Consider the following 13252-nt stretch of genomic DNA (forward strand, 5'->3'; position numbering starts at 1 on the left):
GCCAGCATCGTTAATTTAAAAATAATAAGATTTCCAATTTATATAACATGACTTTATTCATGGCATAGGAAAAATATGGGAAAATACCTTGTTCTTGTGGCTATTAAAACATTTCTAAGTGCAGTATTTTAAAAAGTAATGGTCCTGAAGATGTCACTTTTGTCTTTAGGAAATTATATTCACCTCGTGAAAAAAAATCAATCGTTTGTATAAACTAATAATATATAAGTAAATTATTAGTATATTCTTAACATATTGGTTCACTGTCGGTGCGCACTGATTGGTTGAAATGTTAGGAACAGCTTCAGGTTATGGGTACATTTTGACCATATAGTGACATTTAAGGCAGCACATTCCTCAACTTGCTGCGACCATCCCCATCAGTCAAACTTGTATTTAAAAATGTAGATCAGACCTTGTTGATTGAATGTTCAATGCAATAGTAGCGGTTTATTGTCTGAATCTTACCCACGGAAAATGATTCAGATTGCAGCACAACAGAGCGCACTCTCAGCCTGAGAGACATGACTGAGGGAGGGTTGATCCCACACAAGCACAACAAACCCCGGAAAAGGGAAGCGGAACACGGCCCCTAATGCTAAACTAAAAGTAAATAAAAGTGTAGTCTGAAGTACACCGTTCCTGGAATAAACGTATCGGCATACGTTCATGCGTATGAAGGAAGCAATTTAGAAATGAAACATTCTGAAGTCATGTAACGCGTCGAAGAGTGTCAGTTGGGATAAACGCGTAGCTAGGAGTTAGCTCAGTTTGACAACAAGACGCTGCTTTTGCTCCTGACTGAAGTATTTAGCGACCAGTTTGTGATGATTATTAAAGCTGTCTTCCAGTTTGTGGCAGACCAACTCGCTCTGTTTCATTTTAGGTGAGTTATGTAAGCCTCTTGCTAACTGTTAGCTTTTGTTAGCTTACATTAACTTGTTTACAAAGAATATGGTTGAACATCAGCAGATGTGTCCTGCATTACGAAACTTACTGTAGCTAACGAAGCGCTCCACATCTACAGCTAACGCTTGCTAACTATTGTCTTCATTGTGTTGCTGTTATGCATTGCTGAAAGAATTACTCTGATTATTAACTTAAGTTAAGGTAGAAATGTCACAGTGTAAAACTACTGCAAAAGTAAAGCATTCAAAATCTAAAAGTAGCCTTCATGAGTATTAGCATTTAATATAAGTAGCAATAGTAAATTAATCAATAATGCAGAATGGCTAATTGCATAATAATATGTATTATATGAATGTATTATAATTGGCGATGCAGTAATGTTGTGTAAGCATTACTATTGTTGTAATTGATAAATGTGAGGTACATAATTAACAGATCCAATGTTGCTTAAAACATGTTGTTTATTCGATGTATTTTTCTTTTTTGGGTTGTTATTATTACGGGCATCAAACTTGTATCATGTTGTTGTTGAATGTACTTGAATCTGTAGAATAGTTAGTAACTTATGTTTGTAACAAATATTATGAAATTAAAAGAACAATATGTTCCTATTAAATGTAGAGTTATAAATACAATTAAAAGAATCAAAGAAAGCTCTCGAACCTTAGGGACTGCATAGGAACATTAGCAACTACATCCGACAAATGACATGATGGAATCGAGTGCTCATTAATGTGCATTGTCCCTTCTTACATTAATGTATACATAAAATTAAGGACAGCACTTAATAATATTAACCCATCTACTTACTAAGCTTCATTCCATCACGTTTTGTCTGGTTCAATGTGTCTGTATCTCTTTTTTTGTCTAGTGAACAAATCTGGATTTCTGCCCAGTCGTCTCTCTTTCCTGCACTCTTTGTGAAATGACCTGACTGTGACTTCACTGGTTCCAGAATCCGATCACAATGGCCAGAATAGCCTGGTATCAAGAGAAGGTAAACAACATATGTTGTTGTGAAAGGCATACCATTAATATATCCAACAAACAGGTTTCAAAGATAAATAAATGAGGGGTTGTGTTGTAAAAATATACTGGCAAAGGCCATGTATTTATTTAAAAGGCAATATTTATATCAATAAATGCAAATGGTCCCAGAAAAACCCAGCAGACACAAGTCTAAGATGAAGACTTTTTGATGTATTGTGTGTTTAATTGACAGAGACACTGCTGATTCTACAAAAACACCTGCATACCTTTCCTGTTTTGTTTGACTGTGTACAAAGCAAATGAAGTTGGAAAAAAAAGGTGGGACCTGTTACAGGATAGGTTACCATATGTTGAAACATGTAGGGGGATAAGGCTGCCAGAAGCACACAATTATGCAATACTCATTTTAAGAGCTCACTTTCATATAACCTGATTTGCATCAAATGTGAACAACATCTGACGCCGTTGGAGACATGTGTTTACATGTCTTCAACGGCAGTGGAGCAATTGAAAGTGTTTCTTGCTGCTGAACCTGTAATCATATAATATAACAAATTCCATCATCTCTTACGTTGTTTATGTTAGTAGTTCATGTCGTTTTTTTAAGAAGAAGATAACCCTTTATTTATCCCCAAGTAGAGATTCAGTTTTTTACTCTGTTGGTTGAACACACACAGTAAAAACAAACACATGCATAGTAGGGCTGAACGATATATCGTGTCATGGCGATAACTATTATTATTATTAATTTTAATTTTAATTTATTTTTTTTATTTTAGGACGTGCGATATTAAAGTTGGGGTAGGTAATTTTGGAGAAACCAGCTCGAGTGCGCTAGAATTTGAAAATACACAGCCGGAACAAATCTGCCACTTCCTTACAGAGCCCCTCCTCCAACACACACGAACGTGCACATGACCAATGAGGGCACGAGATAAGTTTGTGCACAGATGGAAGGCTGACAGGCAGGTAGGCCATCCAGTTACTTTAGCCGGGCCGGCTAAAATGATTGGTCGTGCTTTTTACAGCACTACGGCTTCCACAGATGAAATGTTTTTATGGATTTTTTGTCAAAGCACTTAAGATATTCATTGCTATCGGATGTTAAGAGCATTCCATGGAATATAACAAAAAGTGTATCTCGAGCCGGTTTCCCAAACTTACCCACCCCACCTTTAAGTAGGTAAATTAACTCAAACACGTCATGTTACAATTATTTTGCTGCTTGCTACAAAAGGAAAACTTGAGCGGCTCTCATGTCAGAGGTACTTGAGTGAGTGACATGCAGGCTCTGCATGCACAGCAAACTACCAATCACAATCATTCTTGATCAGATCACAGCAGGCCCTGCCCCGCTAGTTTGCAGACCATCAAAACACCGGTAAAAAATGTGCGAGTCAAATATGGTTAAAAAAAATGCAATATATATCGCAGAGGAAAAAAATATATATCGCAATGTCAGTTTTTTTCAATATCGTACAGCCCTAATGCATAGTAATGCACAGTACAAATACACACATGCATTTTATAGAGAGCTGCTAGAGCGAAGAGGCTGCTAGGTTGTCCGGTGCCAGAGAGCAGTTAAGTTGCCTTGCTCAAGGACAGCTCGGCAGTGACCAGGAGGTGAACTAGTTCCTAGGCTAAGTCCGTACAGACTGAGCTACTGCCTGCTGTTCTGTAGTCATACTTGTGATGTGTATGAGGCTTCAATGTTTTATTTAAATGCCAGATAAAAGTACATTGGTTTAATAATTTGTATTTAAAATGCATTTATTTTAATAACCAGTTTATTTAACATCCTGCAGTGCTTGTTCTGAAGGAAAGTATTGATAAAAGTTGTGTTGTTGCTACAGATCGGAGCCTATGATCAACAAGTCTGGGAGAAATCTCTGAAGCACACCGATCTAAATGTAAGACGACAAAAAAAATCTTGATAAATAAATACTTTGTGTATCTATCTTCGGCATTCCCACTAAATCGAAAATACCACTTTCCATGTATCAAGGGTTTGAACAGCAAACCAAGAAAGACGGGCCACATCAAACCAGACCTCATCGATGTCGACTTAGTAAGAGGTGAGGATCGATGAAGAGTAGTTCTCCATCTATTGTTAGCAGTAAATACATTTGCTCCTTACCCTGTCCACACATATCCACACTAACCTAAGTCATTTCTGCCTATGTTCTGATCCGTTTTGTACGTTCTGTTTCTGTAACTTTAGTTCAATGTAGTTGTGTCTTGCTTAACCCTAACGGCAACAGAGCAACAATTATGTTGTAAAGCTGTGAGATATTGTCAAATCTATAATGGTTTCAATGAAGCTTTGTAAGAGACTTTCTTATTCCTCCCTTTAGGGTCAACTTTCAGCAAAGCTAAACCAGACCGGCCCTGGACAGCTCTGACTCGGAAGGGTCTGGTCCGAGTGCTGCTGTTCCCGTTCTTCTTCCAGTGGTGGATCCAGGTCACCTCCAAGTCCATCTCCTCCTGCATCCTCGTGCTCTACTTCATGCAAGGTTTGCTCACCGGCTCAATCTAATTGTATTCATAATGGGGCTGTGGTTTCTCAGAGAACTGGATTGCATTGGTTTATTCTTTCAAACATTAACATAATTACAAGAACCAGTGTACAAATGACATGACTACACATTTTAAACAAACTCCAAGTGTCTTGACACTTATGCTACTCATGAAAGATTTTAAGTTATAACTGAAATGTCACTTGATGTTGGAGAACAGGTTTGACAGAATACTAATCCTTAACATCTTTGTCATAATACATTAACTCTGTCCAATTTCACATGTCTTAGTAATATATTTAGTAAATACTTTCTGTCTGGACCCCTATTCTAGACCTTCAGATAGTTTATTATGTTTGTACCTTTTTTAAAACTGCCTCTTTTATAATACTAATTATTAACATGCTTTTCTTGAACCAATGGAGCTCAAATGAGTTAACCAACTTGACATGCATTGGGTAATATTAACTGACAAAGCTCATGTATATTACAACAGTTACTGTTGAGTGTGTGTTGTTCCTAAATTACAACATCTCTGCATCTGTAATAATCTTTTAGAGCTTTTTCTATTGACTTTGTTAAACCATTAAAACACAAACACGGTCATTAAAGGAAAAAAACAGTACCCTGTTTTTGATATGTACTTAATTCAGGATCTCCATTTGTCACAGTTTACACAGTTATGTGCAACACTAACCATATTAACCGTCACACCTGAGCAACACAGAAAGACCTCATTAGTAAGCAGGAATTCTGTTATAATGTCCCCCCGAAGGGACCGTTTTGTTTGCTGATGCCAAATGTTTTGCTCCCCTCAGTGGCCGCGCTGCTGCTGTACGTGGATGTCCCTGGGGCGAGTGCCAGCGAGGTGTTTGGCCCCATGTTTCTGATGCTGCTGCTGGGCACGGTGCACTGCCAGATTGTGTCCACTGAGTCCAGCCGGTGGTCCTCGGGCAGTCCAGCTGCCAGCTGCACCACCAGCCCCGCTCGCAGACGGAGGTGCTGTACTCATTGTTAGGCACTGCACACTCATTTGCTTTTACAAACACACTCTCACCTCAGGTGCATAAACTGCCACATTATTCACACAAATAGACTCAGAGACCTTAAACCTAGAGTTATTCTATTCAGTAAGGCCTCTCTTGAACTTCTTTCACTCCTGTGGGTTTAGCTCATTTTGTAATGGCTGCTGTATTTAGAATGTATTGTCTTCAACTGACATTTTTATTCTGTCTCCTGCAAGGCCAAGGAAGAGCAGAGGGCTGAAAAAATCTGAGGAGAAGAATGACAGCGAGGACAGAGAGCAGCAGGGGCCCTGGTCGTTTGAAGAAAGCCAGCTGTTATACAGGAACGAAGAGAGGAGGGTACAGTCACTCATCAAACTACTGAATCTCAAGACTGTGATATAAAGTAAAGAAGAAAATAACTTATGAATCAAAGATACAAATAACACCAAATAAATGCAGGTGGGCTGTATTGACATGTAGGTTTAATAACATTTTGAATTGTGTTACCTCATGGCTAATATCAACATCAAAATAAGGTATTTTTGTTTAGTTTGCTGTCTCAAAAAGAAAGGCAGATTGAGTTAAACCTGAATAAGTAGTAATAAAGATGAAAACTATCTTTAATGAAGTCGATGACCTATATCTGAATAGATATTTTAATAAATATTAAAACGTGCAGTCGTTTTATCAACTCTCGCTATTATATCGGAGTTCATCACACTGACGGATGGTTTTGTTATTTTATGAATTTCCGTTGGTTAAGGGTTGTGTTTCAAAGCTGCTCTAGATTCTTTAATAACATGTTTTTTACACCATATAATTTTAGTCTTATGGCATATTTCAAATTCATGCATGTGTTGTCATTCCTTTTGTTTGTGTGACTTGATATTCTTTCACAGATCACAAGAAAGTCAGGTTTTGGGGCATCCGACGAGCTCTCCAGTGAGGAAGAGGAGGGGGTTCAACCGGTGGAATTAATTCTTCCAGCATCTGATCAAGAGAGACAACATGCGTCAACAAGGCCGCCATCTGAAACAGGGGCCTCTGTTAGAAGGAGGAGTCTAAACTCTATGGCCACACCCACATTAAGACCTCAGGTGAAGTTTGGTGTTTTGTTTATAGAACAGGTATTTAAGATTGATCACAGCATGCAAGATTTAAATAATTATTTCAAACACTGAAACAGGAAGTGAGTGGGGCTTCCATCAAAGTGAAGCCTCGAGAGGTGGATCGCCTCAGGCCAAGGTTGGGCTCTCGTCCTGCCTCCGACACCGATGACACGTTGTGGGAGGAGCTTCTCCAGGGGCCTGACTCCGCCTCCACGGAGAGCAGCGACAGTGAGGTGAACGGGAGGTACAATGCCGGCCTGACGCTCCCACCAACCACCACTCTGAGCAGTGACGATGAGAGCCTGCAGCAGGGGATCGCCGGAGTAAGATCGTCAATAAACCTTGTGTTGTGTGGACATAACGGTTGTGTTTAAAAAGTCATGGTTTATTTTCAGATCTCCACATTTTATGACTAATCCCAGTAACTCAGAATCCTATTTAGCCCTAGAACCATTGCAGAATATGACACTGCAGCATTATTTACACATTTAAAAGCAGCAGTAAACTAAATGTTGTTTATTGTGCATGTGATTTCAGAACCAGCTGTCCTGGCTGCAGTCGTGTCACCCATCCAAGGACCGTGTCAGTGCCATAATATGGGAGCAGGGCGAGTGTAAGAAAGCAGACATGTCAGTATTGGAGATCAGTGGGATCATCCTCACACGGGTACACAATATCCTCTTTATGTTTGTAATAATGATACAGCATGTGCAGTTTTAGACTGTGTGGTATGAAGACATCCGATATCACAATATTTGAGGTTAAATACCTGGACTTCAAAATTGCGACAATATCATAGGGTTGACTATTGCTTTCACCCAAAAAAAAAAATTAAATATGATTATTAGGTATGTGGATATAATGGCTATGTGGGTAAAGGCAAATAATATAACAGACAGCTAGAACAATCTGTCACTTACGTAATGCATCCTTTAAAACCAGTAGAAAGTCACTTAGTGCAATATTTAGAGATCTAGTCTCATATCACAAAACCAATATATTATCGATAGCCCTCCTAGTGCTGCATAATACAAGTGTTTGAAGCCAAGAACCAAGACTGTGTGCCTAAAAAGGGAGAGTTCACTGTTCTTTACCTTGCTGTGTCAGACAGCCATTTTCACAGGGGAACTGAAGCTGTTGTCGATGCCCTTTTTGCAAACCACCAGACTCCTCTGACAAAATCAATCATTTTAACTTACAGACAGAGGATGGTTCTGGTTTACAACTGCCTAGATTGGTTATGTTGTTTTGGTTATTGTGTGACTTAGGTGATTCCTAACCCTTTAAAACACAACATTTACACAATAACCTCTTCTAGGTCTCCTAGTTTGTCTACCACACAGTCATATCTGTGACAAGAAATATTGCAATTCAAAGTGTAGTCATCTTGAGTTATGCAATAAAGGTGCAGATAGGATTGCCAAAGGAGCCCAATACTGAAGCTTCCATGTGGTGTTTTAACTCCCGGGATGAATTGGCTGACGCGCTTACTGTGTTTATAGATACCGTTTGTGTTGTTGTTTTCAATGATGAGTCGGTAGGCTTGTTGATGATGCGGAATAGTACATTCCATTTATTGACCAGGGTTTGTGCATCGTGAAAGTGAAGTTCATACAATTATCCTTGTTAACAAACATGCTTTGTGGTATTTCGACTGCCTTTAACCATTTGCCCTTCCGCGGTCAGACACACCCTATCAGGTGACAAAAAAACAACGTAAATACCATTCGCCATAGGGAATCGGACAGCGACACACAGTGAATAACACCTCATTGTGACAACTTGAACCCAAACATGACACTCCATCAAAATGGCTCTTAGAATTACAATGTACATTTTACATAATTACCGATATGAAAAAAATTGAAAATCTCAACGTTTAACTGTCAGACATGTACTGTTAAATCACTTCTGGGTAATAAACATGCAGGCTATGTTAATTTAAATCAATATTTTCTGACTGAGTACCTGTCCAGATGCACTGATTTTATTAGCAGAATTTCTTTGCAGCATAACAAGATGTCTCCTGTGTCTCCCTCCTGTTTCTTCCCAGGTGAAGTTGGTGGAGCAGGGTGTGGGCTACCTCATGCTTGGTGGGCTGATGACCACCACCCTGGCTCTGCTTCCCTTTGCCTTCCACCTGGCTCAGCGTCTGGACGTGTCCAAACTCAGCTCCCTTTCACAGAAGGAGCTGGTAGACATGGCGCTGGGGCAGCATGGTCTCCATGCTTACGTCTTTTTCCTCATCACAACGCTGCAAAGAGTCTGCCTCATAGGACTGTTCTTCTTCATGATGTGTGTGGCTGAGAGAACGTACAAACAGGTGAGCGCTGAAGTATTTTTTATATATTTGCTCACACTTTATTCTCAGCTATGTCTTGCCACAAGGTTATGTGTAGTTAAATATGATTGCTTATAGAATCAATTTTAACCCAAAAGTGGCATTCCTCCATCACAGTCAAAACGAAATGGCTTTTCATAACTGAATGTAACTCCTGAGGTTATCAATAGCTCATATAAACGTCTGTGTCTTTTTATAACTCCTAGAAAAAAATCTCCTATAATCTCAGTTCTTTTTTCATAATTACCACATTTATAACGTTCTTCAATATGAGAATTAATTATTAAATTGGTCGTCCTGACATCCATGGTAACAATGCAAACAGGAACTACTAACGGCTAAATCGGCATGTTTTTCAATGGTCCAAATTAGCAAATGCCAAAAAAAATGTTGACAAAAGATAACAGAGCTCAAGGGGACTACTCACTAACCACACATATTATACTTCCTTTTGGCATCATCCAAAGCATGAGAGGAACTGTTCCAAACCGTATTAATCAAAATAGAAAAGTTGAATTTAGTGACAAAATCCATATTTTTGAACTATAGATTAGCTTCTTTTCAGATTTGTAATTCTCAGAATATCCAATAAACTTGGCTCTTATCCCCTGACATTTTATTCAAGCCCTACATGTGCAAATATTGCCCTTTCGTAATAAACATGAAGTGAAAATCCATGTACTTACATTAATCCAACTCATCCACACTTATCAATTCATTCAGTTCATTTATTTAACAAATGTCTCCCTCTAGTGGTGTTAAGGACCATTTAAACAGAATCACCTCTCTTGACTCTTTGCAGAACTGCTTAACTCTATCTGTGCTTTGCATCTCTGACACTGTATTTCCCTTGTTCCCGTTACAGAGACTCTTGTTTGCCAAGTACTTCAGCCACCTGACTTCAGCTCGCAAGGCCAAGAAATCCGAGATCCCTCACTTCAGGCTGAAGAAAGTCCAGAACATTAAGATGTGGTTGTCACTACGCTCTTTTCTCAGGGTGTGTATTCTCCTGCTTTAAAACTCCCCCTGTTTGTGTATATTTTATTCACCTCAAGAGTGTTTCACTGGACTAGTCTTTGTTTGTAGTGGTGTGTTCACTGACTTGCTTATTCTTACTGGATGCTACCCGTACGTCATTTTGCTGCTACTTATTGAATACATATTGCATTTGCCTTTTTATCTGCACTGTTCCCCACTGTGATATCAATAAAATATTTCTGATTTTATTGCAGAGACGAGGGCCGCAGCGCTCCGTTGACGTCATTGTCTCCACTATCTTCCTTTTGGCACTTTCCATTTCCTTCATCATTTGCGCCCAGGTCAGGTCATCTTATTTATCAGCTGGAACAGATCTGATCTGTGAAGCGATCCCAAATGTAATAATGTTACCAGACAGCCACAAAAGATGCAACCATCTAATCCTATTACCAGACAAGAAGATGAGACCTATTTATCACTCGGCTTGTCAAAAGTACTCCTGTTAGTTATCCTGGCTCATAAATGGTGGAAACAAGCTCTCCATTGATATCAGGAAAGCTAAATGTTGTACTTCAATGGTTTTAGCTCATTTGAAGCTAATGCACCAGCACCTACAATGGTTTGACTTATTGAAACAAATGAACCTGCATGTTTCTTGCTGTTCTGAGTTTGTATCTTTTTGGTATATTGCACTTATTGTAAGTCCCTTTAGATAAAAGTGTCAGCTAAAAACAATGTAATGTCATGATACAGTTGAATCCCAATTCTTACAACTAATTGCTGAGGGCTACAAGCATAACCACTGTTGTTGTTTTGTTGCCCTTCTTTAGCTTCTGCGCAACCACCAGACATTCCTAGAGACCCTGACTAACTGGGAGCTGATGGTGTGGGCCTCCTCCCTCATCCTCTTTCTGTTACGGCTGGCAACGCTCGGCTCAGAGACAAACTGCAAATACAGCAACTCATCAGTGCTGCTCACCGAGCAGGTAAGAATATGTGTCTGCAAAGAGGGAAACACATGGAGCTGCAGGTTATTTCTCTGTGGGTTCAGCCCTGTACAGCAATACTATCAGATGATTTACAGTCAGTATATCATTCAGTTAAAAAATGACCATGACTTTATTGTATTATTTATATTATGTGAAACTGTTGCAGATCAATTTGTATCTCAAGATGGAGAAAAAACCCAATAAGAAAGAAGAACTCAACATTGTGAACAACGTTTTGAAACTAGCTACAAAACTGATGAAGGTAAGCAATTTTAGCTTGTTTTCTGAATAAGAAATACTCTAATTTTAATGTACCATCAGAGGGGCTTTGTTTGATTTTTAAGTGTAAAATACTGCATATATTAGCATTCTAATCCTTTCAAAATAAGATTAAGGCAGCACTTTTAGGTTAGATTATTTTTCCCATTGTGTCATTTAAATAATGAAACATTCCGAGTTGGTTTAAAATGTGTTTTTTAGAAAATAAACAATGGCTGACGTTAACCAAAATGTAAAATAAAAAATATATAATTCCTCATCCTGTTGACTATGTTAATAAAACTGTTACTTCCACTGACTGAGTTGATGTTTGTTAGTTACAATTGTTCAATAATTGGTGTTCAGTAATCTCACTTTATGTTTAACTACTTAACTGTCCCTTAGTATTACACTCTAATAACCTCCATAATTCATTCTAGCTTTGACTCATTTTGTAAAGTTATATAACATTGTATTCCCTCTCTCCTCCTAAGGAGCTGGATATACCTTTCAGACTGCTGGGTCTGACTGTGAACCCTCTGATCTACAATATCACCAGAGTGGTCATCCTGTCCGCTGTGTCTGCTGTGGTCAGCGACCTGCTCGGCTTCAACATCAGAGTGAGGGTCTTTCTGCTAAAGTTAAATGATATCTCATGTGTAATTTAGCAATCCCTCTATTGTGAATATACTTAATTGAATAGGCACATTTCCCTTTAGTATTAAGTTATGTGTACAACTCTCATGTTTGTGTGTGAACCCCAGAGGCTGTTAGCCTAGCTTAGCATAAAGACTGGGAGCATCGGAAAATAGCTTGTCTAGCTGCATTCAAAGTTCAAAAATACATCAATTAACTTCTCTAATGCTCACTTATTAACTATTACTAGTAGTTTTTATGGTTAAAACAAAAGATACATGGTAATCCGTGGTACATTTTTGAACTATGCTGAAACAACCTGAGCTAATGGGCTCTGGTTGTAGTTCCACATTTATAGCACAGACATGGGACTGGAATAGACTCGCTAAAAGATAGTGAATAAGCGTTATTCCCAAAATGTTGTGTGTGTGTGTGTGTGTGTGTGTGTGTGTGTGTGTGTGTGGTGTGGTGTTGTGTGTGTGTGTGTGTGTGTGTGTGTGTGTGGTGTGTGTGTGTGTGTGTGTGTGTGTGTGTGTGTGTGTGTGTGTGTGTGTGGTGTGTGTGTGTGTGTGTGTGTGTGTGTGTGTGGTGTGTGTGTGTCGTGTGTGTGTGTGTGTGTGTGTGTGTGTGTGTGTGTGTGTGTGTGTGTGTGTAGATTTCTCTAACAAAAGTTGTATATTCTCTGCTTCATTTCCAGCTGTGGAAAATCAAGCCTTAATGTGAAAAGAGCAAACTACTAACAGTCGGACACTGGATACCAGAAGCTCTGTCCGCAGCTACAGCGTCTCATCAAAAAAGTGCAAATCTACTGACTGTTATTCATTGTCTGTGCCTTCCAGCAGAAACGTCTGTCTCTTGAGTTTCATCAGTCATTCCCAAGCCTGAGATGCTCTGACTATTGCTCACACACAATTGCTGGCGGCTCAGTTGGTGTCCATCTACCACGCCACTAAACCAGTGCCTAATGTTTTACCCCTTTTCAGTGTGTCGTTAAATATAGGGGTGATTTTGAGGTCTGAGATCATTTCAGGCATCCGTGGCATCCAGAGGTGTATACGCACAACAAAATGTAAATACAGACCTGGAGTGGATAGTTTATATAGTCTTACTGATGTTTTCCCATCAATATATTAGTTAAACTAACTGTAAATCAAGCTATGTGCTATCTGAAGCCGCTAAATCAAAAGGGGCTGCCAGTTTAATTAAATTAATTTTCATAGGAATTTGATTTTTGTACGGTTTAAAGAGGAAACTTTGTGATTGTAAGAGGGCTTTATTTATTTGGGGGTCTATTTTCACTTAAACTTGTAATGGTACCTGTAAATAATGACCACTATCTGTGTTTTGTGTCGATGAATTGTCAAAGGAAATAACTATGCCAAGTTTTGCTTAAAGAAAATACTTGTTAGAGGTGAATAAATGTTTTTATCTACCTATCAATCGTGTAATGTTTCTCTTTTAACATTTTGCCTTCTAAAAAAATCCTATTATGTTGTCTTTTTAATCTATTAGAGCTTTA

The 13252-nt window shown here is 38.8% G+C and overlaps 2 protein-coding genes across 2 annotated transcripts in view; one reads left to right on the forward strand and one right to left on the reverse strand.

Annotated features, from left to right (window-relative positions):
• LOC117536217 (olfactory receptor class A-like protein 1) overlaps positions 1-13252 on the reverse strand; it is a 52234-nt gene that overhangs the window by 10938 nt on the left and 28044 nt on the right.
• Positions 563-13173, forward strand: phtf1 (putative homeodomain transcription factor 1). The gene is made up of 17 exons (XM_034200998.1): positions 563-886; positions 1781-1906; positions 3753-3809; positions 3905-3974; positions 4254-4412; positions 5234-5414; positions 5659-5779; positions 6322-6519; positions 6609-6854; positions 7069-7197; positions 8585-8854; positions 9738-9869; positions 10105-10191; positions 10681-10836; positions 11006-11101; positions 11592-11717; positions 12431-13173. Exons 2-17 carry the CDS (start codon positions 1877-1879, stop codon positions 12449-12451), a joined length of 2079 nt encoding a protein of 692 aa, XP_034056889.1. The 5' UTR covers positions 563-886; positions 1781-1876; the 3' UTR covers positions 12452-13173.

The sequence above is a fragment of the Gymnodraco acuticeps genome, unplaced genomic scaffold (assembly GCF_902827175.1).
Source record: "Gymnodraco acuticeps unplaced genomic scaffold, fGymAcu1.1, whole genome shotgun sequence".
Taxonomy (NCBI): domain Eukaryota; kingdom Metazoa; phylum Chordata; class Actinopteri; order Perciformes; family Bathydraconidae; genus Gymnodraco; species Gymnodraco acuticeps.